The 15,610-nt window shown below is 40.4% G+C and overlaps 1 protein-coding gene and 1 long non-coding RNA gene across 3 annotated transcripts in view; one reads left to right on the top strand and one right to left on the bottom strand.

The window, feature by feature from the left end:
- Positions 1-921, top strand: part of SDR16C5 (short chain dehydrogenase/reductase family 16C member 5) — a 36,691-nt gene extending 35,770 nt beyond the window's left edge. For both annotated transcript variants that reach the window (XM_082233990.1, XM_082233989.1), the window contains exon 7: positions 430-921. In XM_082233990.1, coding sequence (XP_082090116.1) covers positions 430-541 — 112 coding nt within the window. In that variant the 3' untranslated portion in view covers positions 542-921. The remainder of the gene's footprint in view (positions 1-429) is intronic.
- Positions 922-13,296: 12,375 nt separating this feature from the next.
- On the bottom strand, positions 13,297-15,597 carry LOC309538483. Its single transcript, XR_014222218.1, has 2 exons — positions 13,614-15,597; positions 13,297-13,574 (listed from the first exon to the last, which is right to left on the bottom strand). It is a non-coding gene; the product is annotated as an uncharacterized lncRNA (long non-coding RNA).
- Between the last annotated feature and the right edge of the window lie 13 nt (positions 15,598-15,610).

The following is a 15,610-nucleotide window of genomic DNA, read 5'->3' as shown; positions in this document are numbered from 1 at the left end:
CAGGGGTCCAGGATACTTAAGAGACTGCCATGCCACCCTGCCTGTGCTCTGTTGGGAAAGTTCTTCAGGCTGGTACACACATGAAAGGCTGAGGGCATGTCTTCGTTGTGGAGCTCTTCCACAGGAAGGCCCTCTGCTCCCTCAACTTATTTTGGCTCATCTGGTTCCAGGTGGTTTTGTGTTGTTATTATTAACCTGTCCAGGTTATGTATGGATGCTTGCCTTTTTAATCACCTACCTTTTGATTTTCCAGTTCTGTGGCATGTCTGTGTGTTTTTAGTTTGCTTTAATGAACTTTTTGTTGGACAGCTTGAGCATTATGTGCAAGTGGAAAGGTGGGAAAGGAAATAAAACAATGGTGCCAAAGCAGAAGAGAATCTCAAAGTTTGACACTCATCATGCCTGTGTTCTTTCTTTCTTTTTCCCCAGTTTAATACCTACAAAACTTGGTATGCTTCTCGGAGACTATATGGGGTATTTCCATTTTATGGAGACATTCACAGGTCGTGCAAATAAGATTGAAGACAATAAATCTCAGTAAACAGCAACAAAAATTCCAACTTTGACTTACCTCCTGAGTGTCAGACATGTGGAACTCCTATAATGCCAATACTTAATGTGTGTGCCTGAAACATCAAAGATAGCATGACTTGTTAGTAAGAAATAAAATTATTTTTGAACTAAATTTCACTGGTGGTGGAATATGAATGATTTTTAATTACAACTCTTTTTAGAACTGCTGCTATGTCGTTGTATGTAGCTTGTGAATTAAGTGATTTTTATTGCAATAAAATATTAAACCTTGGAACAAATTTGTATATATTAAGGCTTTTGGAGCTTTACTTTTTCATGTACAAATTAAACCGCAGCAATAATTTTAAAAACTGTTTTTCTTAATAAATGATTTCTCTAACTCCTGAAGTCATATTTATCCTGTGTATTTTTGTGTGTCTGGCCTACCACTTTTAATATGGGTGAAATGGGAAGAACAGTAATTTTGGTAACAGAATAGTGTAATATTGATGTACCCATTTGTGTATCGAATTTTGTCTTCCAGCTTTGTGAGGTTCAGTTGGCAGGAGCCACTTAGTGAGCTTCGTGATGAAGAAGAACTTTATCTTGAGCCTTCTGTGTACCAACTCTCCTCTCTGCCCATTACACACAGGCAGAGACCATTTAGCACACGTCCAGGTGACATGTGACCACCAATGTGTAGGTCCTTTTGGACCTCAGAGAGGGCAGAATGGGGGGTGGGGCAAGCTTATGCACACTCCACCAACCCGTGCAGGAATCAGGAACAAAACACCTGTGCAAAATGGTTGCTGTCTGTACTATCTAATATTAAGAGTTGATGGTATATTTTTACTTTACATTGTTTATGTACAAGTAACAGCTACAATTATTTTTCTTTTTAATTAATTTACTTTCTTACATTTAACAATGCAAATGTTTCAGAGATACAAAAATAACAATGACTTGCCTGTTTGACATCATCTGTTCCACAGCTTAAGGGGAAAAAAATGATGCAGAATTGTTATTGCAGAGAGTTAAAAACAATGCTGTGAATAATAAGATCACGATTCTGTGGAAGCACAACAGAATGATCAATAGTAAGTCCTGGAATATAATATAATCCAGATAAAATTATACTTTGCAGAAACTTTAAAGCCTTAATTTTGTCTTTTGACATAAGCTGTGAATGACCACCATGTAGCTGCATAGAATGAGTGAGTTTTTGGAATATTGTGATAAGACCTCCTTAAACAAGGTGTCAAGGGGAAAAAGAGTTTGTCCTCCATCCTGGGCAATGGTTAATAGTGTGGCATCAAGCAAATAAATTATATGAGGTGTACAAGTAAGATCATTCTAATTGGTGAAGATGGACAGCAAAGTTGAGGATATGGTTAGACTAGGATATCTACTATATCCTTGATTTCTGTAAAACTTGGTCAGCTAAAAGTCTTTTAATACTGAATTGATTACTTCCAAGTAGCAACAGCAGAAATCTGTTAAAAATGTATTCCAAAGATCCTTATTCAGTATAATCATCTGTGGAAAAAGCAAAGTAAAACAGAATGCAGTTACTATACAAAGCATCCTGCCACTCCTCACAATCCAAATGGAAAGTGGTGCAGTGTGGAGGACAGAAGATGGGACACACAATTCAATTTCAAAGCCGTGCCTTGGTTGCCCTTATTGTAAAACTGCCTCAATAGCAACTATAGCAAAACTGGGCAGGGAATCAAGAGATCCATCCTGAATGTGTGACACAATGGTACCATTTTTCACCGAGCATCTAAATGTCAGAGGCAGGGCCAGCTGTGCATCCTGTAACAAGACGCTGCTCCACACCCAACCCTGCACTTGGGCAAGGGGGCACTGGATAAGGCATGAGAAGAGCCAGATGGATCAGGCCAATGACCCATCTAGTCCAGCATCCTCTTCTCACAGTGGCTGGCCAGTTGCCTGCAGTGAACCCACAAGCAGGGAGCCCTAGGCCCAAGAGCAATCTCCCCTCCTCCTGTGGTTTCCAGCAACTGGTATTTATAAGCACGACTGCCTAGATCAAAATGTCAGGACTGTGTGGGGTGAGGCCCTGGCAAGTCTCACGCCGTTTAAAGACAATGAACTGCACTATGAACTCGAAAACAGTCTCTGAGCGAAGGATGTGTTCACATCCCTCTCTGTGGAAAAACAGTACACAGCGCTGACGCTGCCTAGTTCATCTTTATATGAGTTCTTAATAATAGCTGATGGTAGTGTTTGCAAATTGATCTTGTAAACGGGCCAGAGTCTAAATAAAATTTAGGCTAAACGGTTTATTAAAGGGAGTACATCTTCTATTCCTCCTCCTCCTCCTTTTTTCATTTTTCATTCAAGCCCCACCTATGGCTGTGGCAGATGATACAATCGGTACAGAAACACCATTGTGCTCTACCTATAAGAATAAGAATAAGAATATCTTTATTGTCATTGCCCCCTTCGGGGACAACGAAATTACTTGACTGCTCCATAAAAACACTAATTAAACAATACAATATAATACAGCAAGGGAGATTTGATGACTTTCAAAGTCCGGGCTTCCCATTCAGGGCCGAGATCGCTCTGGAGAAGAAGCTGTTCTTAAGATGACTCTTTCTTGTCTTCATCGTCCTGTATCTCCGTCCCGACGGCAAGAGCTCGAAGAGACAGTGACCAGGATGCGATGGATCTTTTACTATGTCCAGTGCCTTTCTATGGCACCTTGTGGCATAAATCTGCTCTAAGGTGGAGAGTGGGCAGCCAACAATGCTCTATGTACAGGGGGTTGGGTTTTTCCGCTGGGGAACCCATCAATACAAACTTTGATATGCTGCAGATGAGTCACTTTTAAAAGTAATGTATTTTTAAAGTCAGTTTCTTACAGAGCAGGTATTCCCAAACTGGTCCACAAGTTTTGTTGAGGTGGTCTGTGGCATGTCTGTGAAGAACACTTGCACAGAATTCCCATTGTCCTAAAATACAATATAAGAAATGATGATTAAAAAATCATACAGCATCCAGCACAGTGTGTTACAATTGCTGTAACAGGAAGAAGAAAAATCCTAAGTTCATGGGGGAGAGAAGGTTTGGGAAGCAATGTTTTTTGAGTGAAAATCTCAAAGCCCTTTTTTATAGGGTCTTAATATGAGGAGTGCACACGAAAGGTCAGGAGAGACGAGGTAAACTTCATAGAGTGCTACTAAGGAAGGAATCGCTTACAAGGTGCTGATGTATCAAAATCTCACACTGAATTGCCTCATGTGAATGGCAAATGTAGATGGTTAAATCCACACTGAATGTTTGAGTCAAAATCCCAAACCACTTAATCCAAAGACAGCAACTACTGTCAGGCAACTCTGGCAGATGAATGCATATGTCTGTGTTTCCATATGGAAACCTCAAGCTTTTTTGAGTTACCTCCAATTAGTGTGCTAGGGTGATGATAGCTAGGATAAGAAAATTAAGTTAACTTCACTTGCCTGTAACCAATGTTTTGTGAGGTGTGAAGTATCATTTTACAACACTCACCTGCATTGGCTATGAAAGACTCACTAGTTTTGCTTAAGCACCAGTAAGATGGTTTAGTAAATGGGCAGCAGCATGCCTGATATTGCCCTTTTCAGTTGGGCTTTCTGTGCTAGTTTAAAAATTTGACCAGTCTGGAGAATATTTTCTCTCTCGGCTTTCTGAAAAGATGGGAAACTAACTCCCATCAGCCTCAATGTGCATGCCCAGTGTCCAGGGATGAAGGGAGCTGTAATTCAAGCACAAGATATTCCCCTAAAAAGCTAAAACCCTGAGCACACTTAAATTTAGGCACCATTAAATTTAAGTGGGACTTGCTTCTAAGTAAGTAAGCATAGGATCTAGTTGCTAAAATTAATTTCTGCTCCTTATGCAAAACATTGGGCAATATTACATTGGGCTGCATCCCGTGCTAGTCCCGCTTGGAGTAGAGCCAGTGAACTCAGTGCCCATGGATTTTAATGTTTCTACTCTGAGTAGGATTTAGAGGGATATGACCCATTATTTTTTCAGTAAAAAAGACAAAACGTGTCTTGTTTTCAAACACATATCACTATGTGATGGCTGTAGCTTGACAGGGGAGTTAGGAAATTTTCTCAGGCTGTTTCTTATGACTGTTGATGTGTTAAAGCAGAGAGAAAGATCCCTAGATCCATGTTGTGTGCCAATGCGCAAGTATGGCTTCCCACTGAGAAACAAGCACCACATGGCGCCCCGTATTATCATATGTGCTGTCTGATGTATACATTTGTTTTATATTTATCCAGAGACTGTGCGAACCTTTCAGCCTCCACCCTCCCGCCCCTGTTTGCCACATATTAGTTACAGAGATTTACTTCCAAAATAGGAGTTGCTTCTTTATTTTCATTGTGGGGAAGTCTGGTTTGTGTTTTATATAAAAGCTGGTCTCTTCATCTTGATATGGTAATATCTGAAGACAGGGCTAAATGTTTAGCAGACGGTGCTGTAGCAAAACCGTCTTTTGAACAGTGTTTTCTATTTTTATCTAAAACAGTTCACCGAAAGACACTACTCCAAGAAACAATGAAAATAGGAAAGTTATCTTTCTGATCAATCCCAGACAGCTAGCAAGGAGATACATTTGAGTTATTTCTTAGTATCGGGTGGCCCCAGATCTTGTTTGACGCTAGACTTGCACATGAACATTGCGTATTTACTTGTCTTGAACATGTGTGGCAAGTTGTGCTTTGTGATATGTTTGCTTCAGCTATGAATCATCTAGCAGAGCAATCCTGGCCCTCTTTGTGCACTCTGTGTGTTGTGTTTTTTTCCAATGTCTGCTGTCTGTCAAGCTATGTCCATCACTCCATTTCTGCGGTGGATTCCCCTTCCACCCACCAAATGTGCAGGGGTGGAAGTCCCATTGGCAGGAAGGTTCAGGATGGGGCTGAGCCAGCCTAGGACCCATTGAATCCCAACTTAGCCCTACTGCCATGAGACTCAACTGCTGCACAAACTCCAGGCTGCTGTGTGTGGCAGGGCTGCAAATGGGGTGGTAGCCCTGCCAGGCTGTGTGGGAACTGAGGATTTGCTCCCTAGGTTCATGAAGATTTAAGCCAGCCTTTGCCAAGCTGATTGGTATGCTGCCATGCTGGTGAGAATTGTAGCATCACCTACACTTTGGAAATCCTTGTCTTTCCATATTAGGCAGGCATCCATACTGCACTGCGGGGACCTTTTTGGCTCCATGGGCCAGATTCTTAGTAGGCTTGGCTTTGAAGGCCCAGTTTGACAGGTGGGTAGGGGCATCCTCCAACCAATCACTTGGTGTCCCAATAGTGTCAGGTGCTTTGGTGCTTTGAAGTCTGAAAGTCAAGATTTCAAAGCACCTCACACACAGCAAGGCTCACCACCTATCAGAAAGCAGGCTTGGCTCTCCCACCATCAACCAAGGGGTGGGAGAACACAAGCCTGTTTTCTGATAGGGGGTTTTCTCCAAGAGCGTGGAGCAGTTTTCTTCTTCCATGTTAATGACAGTTTCAAGGAAAACCTCTTCCCCTTCCTGGCAGAAGGCAGGCGGTATAAACCACTGAGCCTTGGGCTTGCCGATCAGAAGATCGGCGGTTTGAATCCCCGCGGCGGGATGAGCTCCCATTGCTCAGTCCCAGCTCCTGCCAGCTCCTGCCAACCTAGCAGTTCAAAAGCACGTCAAAGTGCAAGTAGATAAATAGGTACCGCTCCGGTGGGAAGGTAAACGGCGTTTCCGTGCGCTGCTCTGGTTTCGCCAGAAGCAGCTTAGTCATGCTGGCCACATGACCGGAAAAATTGTCTACGGACAAACGTCGGCTCCCTCGGCCAGTAAAGTGAGATGAGCGCTGCAACCCCAGAGTCTTAACTGTCAGGGGTCCTTTACCATTTTTTATAGGCAGTTATATGGGGTTTGGGGAAAATGGCCTCATGGGGAAGCCCTGATGGGACAAATTTGTTCAATGAGCTGCAGATTCACCAGTCCCACTGTTTTAGACTTCTCCTAAAAAAACTTTTTTTTCCCAGCAAGTGTATATATGATTTACTTGTCATTTATATCTTGCTGGTCTTAGCTGTGCATTGCTGATCATTATTTTTGGTACACTGCTTATTCTTTTATGCAGTGGTTTATAGGGTGTTTTTTTCTAAACAAATAGATCAAAAGACACCAGGTTAGCAAAGGTTGGTTGAATTCAATGAGAAGCTTATTTGGAATACAGGCTGCTTCACATTTTGTCAAGATTGAGATGATAGTGCCAGTCTGGCTCGTAGGCTTGTTCTCTTTGACATGCGATGCTGAACTTATACAGCTCATCTTTCTCTGTGGAGAAGTGTTTTGTACGTTTTAAGACAAGCCTCTAGAGGGCACCAGTTTGCTTTCCTAAATAACTTGCTCAGTCCTTCTAAGCAAGCAACATGTCTGCCTGCCAAGCGGCCAGTTTCCTCGGAGCTGCGTCAGTGTCTGTTGCCAGAATCCGTACTTAACACTGGTGGTAAAACTGGGATGGATGCACAGTGGTGCTGCGTTATGATCGCTCAGGTAAGCCAGAGCCCTCTAGAGGTTTCACATGGAACATATACAAGATTTATAAGCTCCAAAAGGTGGAGAAAGCTTACACTTTAAACTTCAAGTTTCAAATCAGATATTACAAATACCCAAAAAAGGCAAGTGCGCTTCCTGCATACTTGCATGTCCTGGGTTCAAAGCCACTCTATACTGGTGTGGCACATTAGCTTCCATTGCAGGAAGAGAAAATTTTATTCAGTTCGCATTTCAAAGCATTCCTGAAACCAAAGCCACCCTTTGACATTCACACTTCTCTGAATTTTGCAATGCAGTTCTCCAGCCAAGTAATGTGTAAAGTGTAAAGAAATGCATATAAGTGTGCATATAAATGCATATATTAAAGAAAGTACAATACAAAAAAAATACAATATATTAGGGGGAATGCTTTGAAACTATGTGTATATTTGGTTGAATTGCATAGACCAATGTGCATGTTAGGAAAACCTGTACAGTGGTACCTCGGGTTAAGTACTTAATTCGTTCCGGAGGTCCGTTCTTAACCTGAAACTGTACTTAACCTGAGGTACCACTTTAGCTAAGGGGGCTTCCCGCTGTGGCTGGGCCACCAGAGCACGATTTCTGTTCTCATCCTGAAGCAAAGTTCTTAACCCAAGGTACTTCTTCTGGGTTAGCAGAGTCTGTAACCTGAAGCATCTGTAACCTAAAGCGTCTGTAACCCAAGGTACCACTGTACAAGGTACAGTGGTACCTTGGTTTAAGAACAGCCCTGTTTACGAACTATGCAGTATACGAACACCACAAAACTGGAAGTAGTGTTCCGGTTAGCGAACTTTACCTCAGTCTATGAACGGAAACCGAATGGTGGAAGGGCACCGGTGGCAGGAGGCCTCATTAGGGAAAGCACACCTCAGTTTAAGAATGGTTTCAGCTTAAGAGCAGACTCCCGGAATGGATTAAGTTCATAAACCGAGGTACCACTGTACCTCATGACTACTGTTTTCCATTGATTCATATATTCAAGAAATCTACTTATCCTATGTTCTTTGGCCCATGGTGACTATCCCATTCTGAAAGTAGTCATAATTGAAACCTTTCTATAAAAATATTTTATAACATTTTCAAATGCTTGGTTTTTCAGAGCTTTTATAGTTTAGAAATTACTTGAATAACTCCCAGGTTCTTAAATATGATGAACAAAAAAATCTTTAGTGCTCTGCCTCATTTACATAGAGTATACAAACCAAATGCTTGCATGAACGCAAATCATGCATGTTAAATAACACACCCAAGATGCAGAGACTCTCATTTTTTTAAAATCATTTTATTTGGTTTTACAAATATAAATTTATAACAATCCAAATGCATATCCATATATAGAAATCACTCTGAATCTTGAGACTTCCCCCCATCCCCTCCATGGGTCCTTTTGTCAACATTTACAACTGCATATTATTCCATAGTCTATGTTTTATATCAATCCATATTGTCCATAATATTGTTACAAGTGAGATTAAAATCCTGCTAATGTTTTCATGTGCTTGCAGAGGTCTCTTAAATAAATTATAAATTTTCCCATTTTTAAAAAAGTTTTTGTCTTCTTGGTTCCTGAGCTTTCCAGTCAACTTTGCCATTTCAGCATAGTCCATCATTCCTCTCTGGTAAATGACTCTTTCTTCTTTCCATCTCTGGGCTAAAAATATGGAATGCTTCAGAAATGCAGAGACTCACATATAGATGGGGAGGGGAGAATATTTGACCAAACGTCATAAAGCCCTCTCAGGTCATCTAACTGAGCATTGGAAATTCCACATGGTACACACACTTAGTTGCACACGTTCCAGTGTCCAATTTCTGTTTACCTTTCTAACTCCTGGTTATGTTTTGGGGGGGGGGAACGGGACTATGAAGCAACATTGTGATTTTGACTCACACTTGTAGAAGTTGCAGACTAGCCTTATCTCAGTCTTGTCTGATTTATTACTGAAACCAAGCTTGACTATATAGAGCAGTTTCAGTCTGTGTGATGCTTAGCATCTCCCATTACAATGCTTTTGTGTTTTTGCTGTAAAATAAAATGTTATTCTTTCTGAAAACTAAGAATCACTTTTCAGCCCAAGTTCCATATAGCCCAACATTCTGTGCCCAACTGTCATTATCTAGATAAAACATCTGTTCCCATGATGCTATGTGAAAAGCTCCCAATATCTCTCTCTCTTCACAAAACCTTTTCTTACATTCTAATTACTGGATATTGATGCTCGTGCAACTCTGCCATCCCTCATTCAGCCCTGAGAAACACAGATAAAAAAATTCCATGAACCTCAAGATTTGCTTTTAAAAACAGAAAGGATTAACGAAAGCGCCAAGCCACATATGTTCACCCAGAAACCAATCTAAAAGCTGAAGGACACGAGGTAATGCTTACTTATCTTTGCAACAATCTATTCCCATCTGGTTCTAGGAGTAGAAGGTAGTTCTAGGTTTAAATAAAAATTAGAGTAGCGGCAAGAGTTGCCACCTTACCCCTCCCAGGCTTACCTCTGTGATTTTAGTAGTCACTGGATATGTAAGTTTAGCAAATAAATCACTTTCCTGCACAGAAATCCATAGTGGGAATACTTTCATTGATGTGATAATTGTCTAAATTGGGTTAACTGGTAAAAGGTACAGGAATAAAAACAACAGTTTTGCTTCCACTTAAATTTAGAACTGTGTTCCATCAACCTTTTATCTTTCAGATCTTTGCATATTTTGAAAAGAAAAGAAAGAAAACAATTCATCAACTCTAGAAGTGCAATCATTCAACCACTTGCTTTACAGAGGCAACATCTGAGGCAACAGTACAGAAACCATATGAATGATACAGACAAGTAGTGACACTTTATACACTGTATACAGCATTTTATTAAGGTACAGTTCTCCCAAAAGTGGAAGACCATAAACTGAACTTATTTCATTGCAGGAAAATTTGCTTGTTTTGCCTCCTCTCCGGAGGTTACCAACAGCACCTTGGACAGGAGGTAAAGTTTTCAAATACCTCCAATTTACTAAATGCATGCTTCTGCTTTTTGGAGAACAAAAATCAAAGCTCCCTCCTAATGAGAACCATGTGATTGGCAACAAAAGGATGCTTTGTTCCAGCTTCAGTAACCAGGAAATGATGGAAGAACCAGAAGAATGTATATATTTTCAGAAGTCCACTGTTGAACTTTGCATTCCACAGTATCCACTTCTCACTCTATAATACATATTTTATTTATGGCGCTTGCTAATTGTGAGGAGCTCCCAACTTCAGTAAGATAGAAAAGTCATACCCAATCATTTGAGAGAAAATGATATCACCACAGAAACTCAACTTTGGAGGGGGGGCAGGTTTCAGAGATAAAATGTTGCTACAGGTATACTAAAATTTATTTATTTGAAAATTCACAATCTGCTTTTCATAAAACATATTAAGGCAGCTTACAACATATCAGCAACAGTCTATATGTAAAATGTCATCAAAAACACCAGTAAGGCAGCAGGAAGATACATTATACATTTACTTAAGACACAATATGAATTCATCTGTTAGCTTTAGCAGGCAATTCTAGTATCTGCACTTATGAAAAACTGGCTTAATCCTGAGTTCTCTTTGGAATTCTGGATTCAGAAAGTGACAATTATAAGCCATATTAAGGAAATATCTTTATTAAGACCAATTAAAATGTCATGAAATAGTGAACAAGCTTTTGAGTTTTGCAGAATTCCCCCATCAGGCAAGATGTTAAAGAAAGTACCATTTTGTGACATTTTTGTTTGTCTGATAAGTGAGTCGAGAGGCTGTTCTGAACAGCCTTGCACTCCTCTGCAAGAAAAAAGTCTGTGTCATGGGTATATTCCTGGAGCCAATGTTGGCCTTGGCAGCTTTGGAGTGCCTGTTTCCAGCTTCAGACCCTATTACACAGAGATGGCTTGGCCGCTGTATTCCATGCAACATCCGGATTGCCTTGCGCTCTGTATGGGACTGCCCTTGAAGGCTACTGAAACTTAAACCATTCCAACATACAGTGTTCAGGTTGCTGGCCAGGGTTCCATTTAGGACTCAAATAACCTGTTAACCTATCCAATTAAAGGTGCTCCTGTTGGTGTTTAAAGCCATAAACAGGCCACAAACAGCTGAAACCTACATGCCCTTTCAGCTGTTAAGATAAACAGAGAGGGCGCCTTTTGGTAGTTCCAGTATAATCAGAAGTACAGTGGTACCTCAGGTTACATACGCTTCAGGTTACAGACTCTGCTAACCCAGAAATAGTGCTTCAGGTTAAGAACTTTGCTTCAGGATGAGAACAGAAATCATGCTCCGGTGGCGCAGTGGCAGCAGGAGGCCCCATTAGCTAAAGAGGTGCTTCAGGTTAAGAACAGTTTCAGGTTAAGTACGGACCTCCAGAACGAATTAAGTACTTAACCCGAGGTACCACTGTACAAGGAATGGTGGCCTGGGACATGCCTTTTTCTGTGGAATCCCTTCCCCAGACAGGTGCATATAGCATGAGTACCCTATATTCCACACTATTCTTCCAATTGTAATTTGTTTTAACTATTTTAATATTGTGATTTATATTCTATATCACTCCTATATTTTATATAAATTCCCCACTCAGTATTTTCCCCCTTCATGGGCCTATACTTTCTCTCTCCCTCGTGTGTGTGTGTGTGTGTGTGTGTCTGTGTGTGTGTTGGAGAATAATAACTTTAATCATACAGGGGAGATCCTGAAATGAGAGGAAAATGGCAGACCACCATGTGAAGAAGCAATATTTGAGGCGAGAGTGTTATATGCCTTCCAGCCATCCGATAATGCTACAGAGTTTGACTCCTATTGAGGTTTTCTATCGTGTGTCGCCTAATTAACATGAAGACCACGACTTTGCCCTTTATTGTTTGCTCAGTGCCTCCCAGGCTTCCAGTTTTCTCAGTTTATACTTATATATGAACTTGTTTGTTTCTTGTGTGCTCATGGAAGCAGTTCTGGTTATGTTCCATTTCACCGCACAAAGCAGCTACTATTGTCCATACCAGTTTACCAAAGTCAAAATATTATTGCATACTTGGAGGAATTAGAAAAGTCAATAAATTTCTCCATAAATATTATTTAGTCTAAATTTCTGCCCAAATGGGAGACAGTGAGTAAAATATATTAGCAGCTTGGTGTGCCGGTTGCAGTGATACAGAATAGCAAGTTGGTTAGTTGTTACAAGGTAATCAGTTGTAACAATAACCTGGCTACTCAAACATATATTGCTGAATTTACCTATAGATTCACACTTAGTTTGTTTGTACGATAGAGACAGAAATAGATGGAGGGCTCCTGGCTAACCATAGAAAAATTATTGCTAAGGGGCAAGGTTATACGGGAGGCAAGCAGATGGGATCTAGCCAAGGCTAAAGAGAATTGCTCCTGCAGACATGAGAAGGTCAAGCAGGCTTAAGAAAAAGCAGAGCATGGACCAGCCTACTGAATAATTAAGAAACAGAACCCCTGGATGCTCAGTTACAGGTAGAGGTTTTCTGGTGGGTGGTGGCTTCTGGCACAAAGAGTGGCTGTGTTAGGGATAAAGCTGGAGGAAGGCTAATTAAACACTATTAAAAAAAATACAACCAGTCACAGCGGTCAGCAAACAGCCTACACACTGCCAGAGCTGACTAGTCACACCATTGCACTAATGATTCCCAGCAAAGTTAGAAAATGCAGCAGTTCATCCCAAGAATGAAGGCAAAAAGCCTCAGTGGAAATGTACCACCCACAGTACATATGTTTTTCAGGTTCCTTATTTGAAGTTGATGACAAGGAAAAGGGTCTTTTCCATTATGGCTCTCATGTGTGAAACGCTCTCCACCTGCTGCATTCACAAATTTCTTTTTGGCATCCGGTAAAAACTTACCTTTCCCACCAAGCTTTGGATGGACTAAGATGTTTTTGCTGCTTTTGTGCTCCAAAGCTTCCTGAGGCTGTTATGGAGGGTGTTATATATTTTTATGACTTGCACCTGTTTTTGTATGTGATATATAAATATTCATATATTTGTATAATACGCGTACAAACAATGTGCTTTTTTAAATACGTTGTAAGTTGCTTGAAGACCTCTGTGCAACAAATGACTAATAAGTCTCATAAATCTGCTGATTCCTAATGTTATCCTTTACTTTCTATGTTCCACTGTTCACAAGCAACAAATTATTATTAACTCAGCTGATGTTTTCAGAGGAAATATTTATTTTTTCAGAAAAACATTGTATGAAATCTGTGCCCATAGATGTAGACCACATCAATTAACAAGCATTCAAGAAATAAAGGCACTCAAATCAAATCATGCTTAGCTTACCAGCTAAAGGAACACTAGAAGGAAACCAGACTATTTATGAGTAAGTCACCTATGGAGGAATTTGGAACTCACAACATTCCCTGAAGGGAGGTTTACTACTCTGACATATTAGGTCTAACACACTGGATTCTTCCTTTCCTAATTCCCTTATACATTGGGGAATTCCCTTATGCATTCCTAATTACCCTTATACATTGGACCTCCAGGTTACATTTCCCCATTGTTACAAGGCCTTTTCCCCCTAGCATACGAAGGTGGGGCCCCGATTCACTTCAGCTATTTCAGCTACAAAAGCAGAAGCAGCTGAATAGGCCAGAGAACACCTTGCCTCTCTTTCAGTAGAGACCCAACCAGAGCTTCCACAGCCACCATCCACTACTGGCAGCATTTGCAGCATTATATGTTTTTATTTTATTGCTAATTTAAATGTGCTGTTTTAAATGTGCATTTTATATTTGACTTCCTTTAGTAATGTTCTTTTTGAAATGTTTTAAGATATATTTTTGGTTCACTTTGCTGCATTAAATGCGCATTCTATAGTTGACCTCCTTTGTAATATTTTGAAATCGTTTAAGATAATATCTTAGTTTCCTGTTCATTATGTTGCTTGGAATGTATACTTGATTTTAGTTAGTGATGTTTTATTCTTGATTGCTGTATTTGATATTTTAATGTAGGTTGTAAACCACTTTTGAGATTCCGCCCGCTCCCCCCTAAAAATATAAAGCAATAGAGAAATGAAATGAAAAATAAAGCTAGCAGCTGAACAGAAACAGAAGTAGGATGCAACATGTACAGGCAGGCAAAAGTAGGCATATTAGGGATTGTAAAAGTGTATAAGTAGCTAGGCCATGTTGTATCAGGTTTTCTTTGAACTTGTTGCAATGTTGCACTCCAAAGATTTTGTGTCAGTTCAGTCTTTGGCAGCTGAAAATGTCTCTTTGTTTTCTTACAATGTGTTGCAGTAACTTCATAACATTCTGGTTTCTGCACTGTTTAGAGTCCGAATGGCTAACCTCCAGCCCTCCAGATATTGTTGAACTACAACTATCATCAACCCTAGCCAATTGTCAGGGTCGATGAGAGTTGTAGTTCCATATTTACAGGGTCACAGTTTAGCCACTGTTGTTCAGTTTTGCCAGCTGTGACTAGTACAGTAACTTTGGAATAATATTATGTAATGTCAAATGAAAATATGCTCTGGCTTTAAGCCTGAACTTAGTTGGCTAAGCAACATGCTGTATCAGTGCTAAGACTGCAGCTGTTGGTACTGTGTTTATCTTGTGAGGCGCTTCCACATGCCACTTTTTTACAACTAACTACTGACCGGTCAGCTTGACATAAATACCAAAAAAAGGTCCTAGAACAGATCTGTGAGCACTTAGATAAGGATGCTGTGGTTTCTCGAAAACAAGCCATGCGAGACAAATCCTTTTTCTTTTTTTTTATAAGATTCCCCTGGTAGATCAGGGGAATGCTGTGGACATAGTGTATCTTGATTTCAGTAAGGCTCCTGATAAAGTCCATGGTTCCTCCTGGGAAAAAAGTGACTAGTGGGGTGCTGCAGGGTTCTGTTATGGGCCAGCTGTTATTCAACATTTTTATAAACAACTAGGGAGAAGGAACTGAGGGGATGTTTATCAAATTTTCAGATGACAGCAAACTGGGAGGGATGGCTAATGCTGCAGAAGACAGAATTGGGAATCAAAATGACCTTAACTGCTTAACAAACTGGAGAACTGGGTCCAAACAAAATGCAATTTGAACTTATGACTTCAAGTTACAAGAAAAGAGATTCCAATTAGACATTAGGAGAAAACTTTCTGACCACTAGAGCTGTTTGACAGTGGGCTCCCTCAGAAGAACTCTCTTTTGGAGATTTTTAAGCAGAGGTTGGATGGCTGCCTATCATGAATGCTTCAGTTGAGATTCCTGCACTGAAGGAATTGGGGTTCCTTCCAACTCTACAATTCTATGGTTCTATGAACTCAGTAGGAAACATGCTAAAGATGCATCACAAGTGGTTCCCAACTCAACAGAGGCTGAAAATTAGTTGTAATTTGCAAACTGATGACAGTTTGAGATATGCTGAATCATACCTCAACTTCTACACAATTCCATAATTGTGATGTAATAATTGGTGGGAAATAGTGTTGGTTTATAGGAAGTTCTGTGGTTCTCC

Source organism: Podarcis vaucheri (genome assembly GCF_965113315.1).
Source record: "Podarcis vaucheri genome assembly, chromosome: 8".
In the NCBI taxonomy this organism is placed as follows: Eukaryota; Metazoa; Chordata; class Lepidosauria; order Squamata; family Lacertidae; genus Podarcis; species Podarcis vaucheri.
Note: the sequence above shows the minus strand (reverse complement) of the source record. Positions and strands in the feature narration are given on the sequence as shown.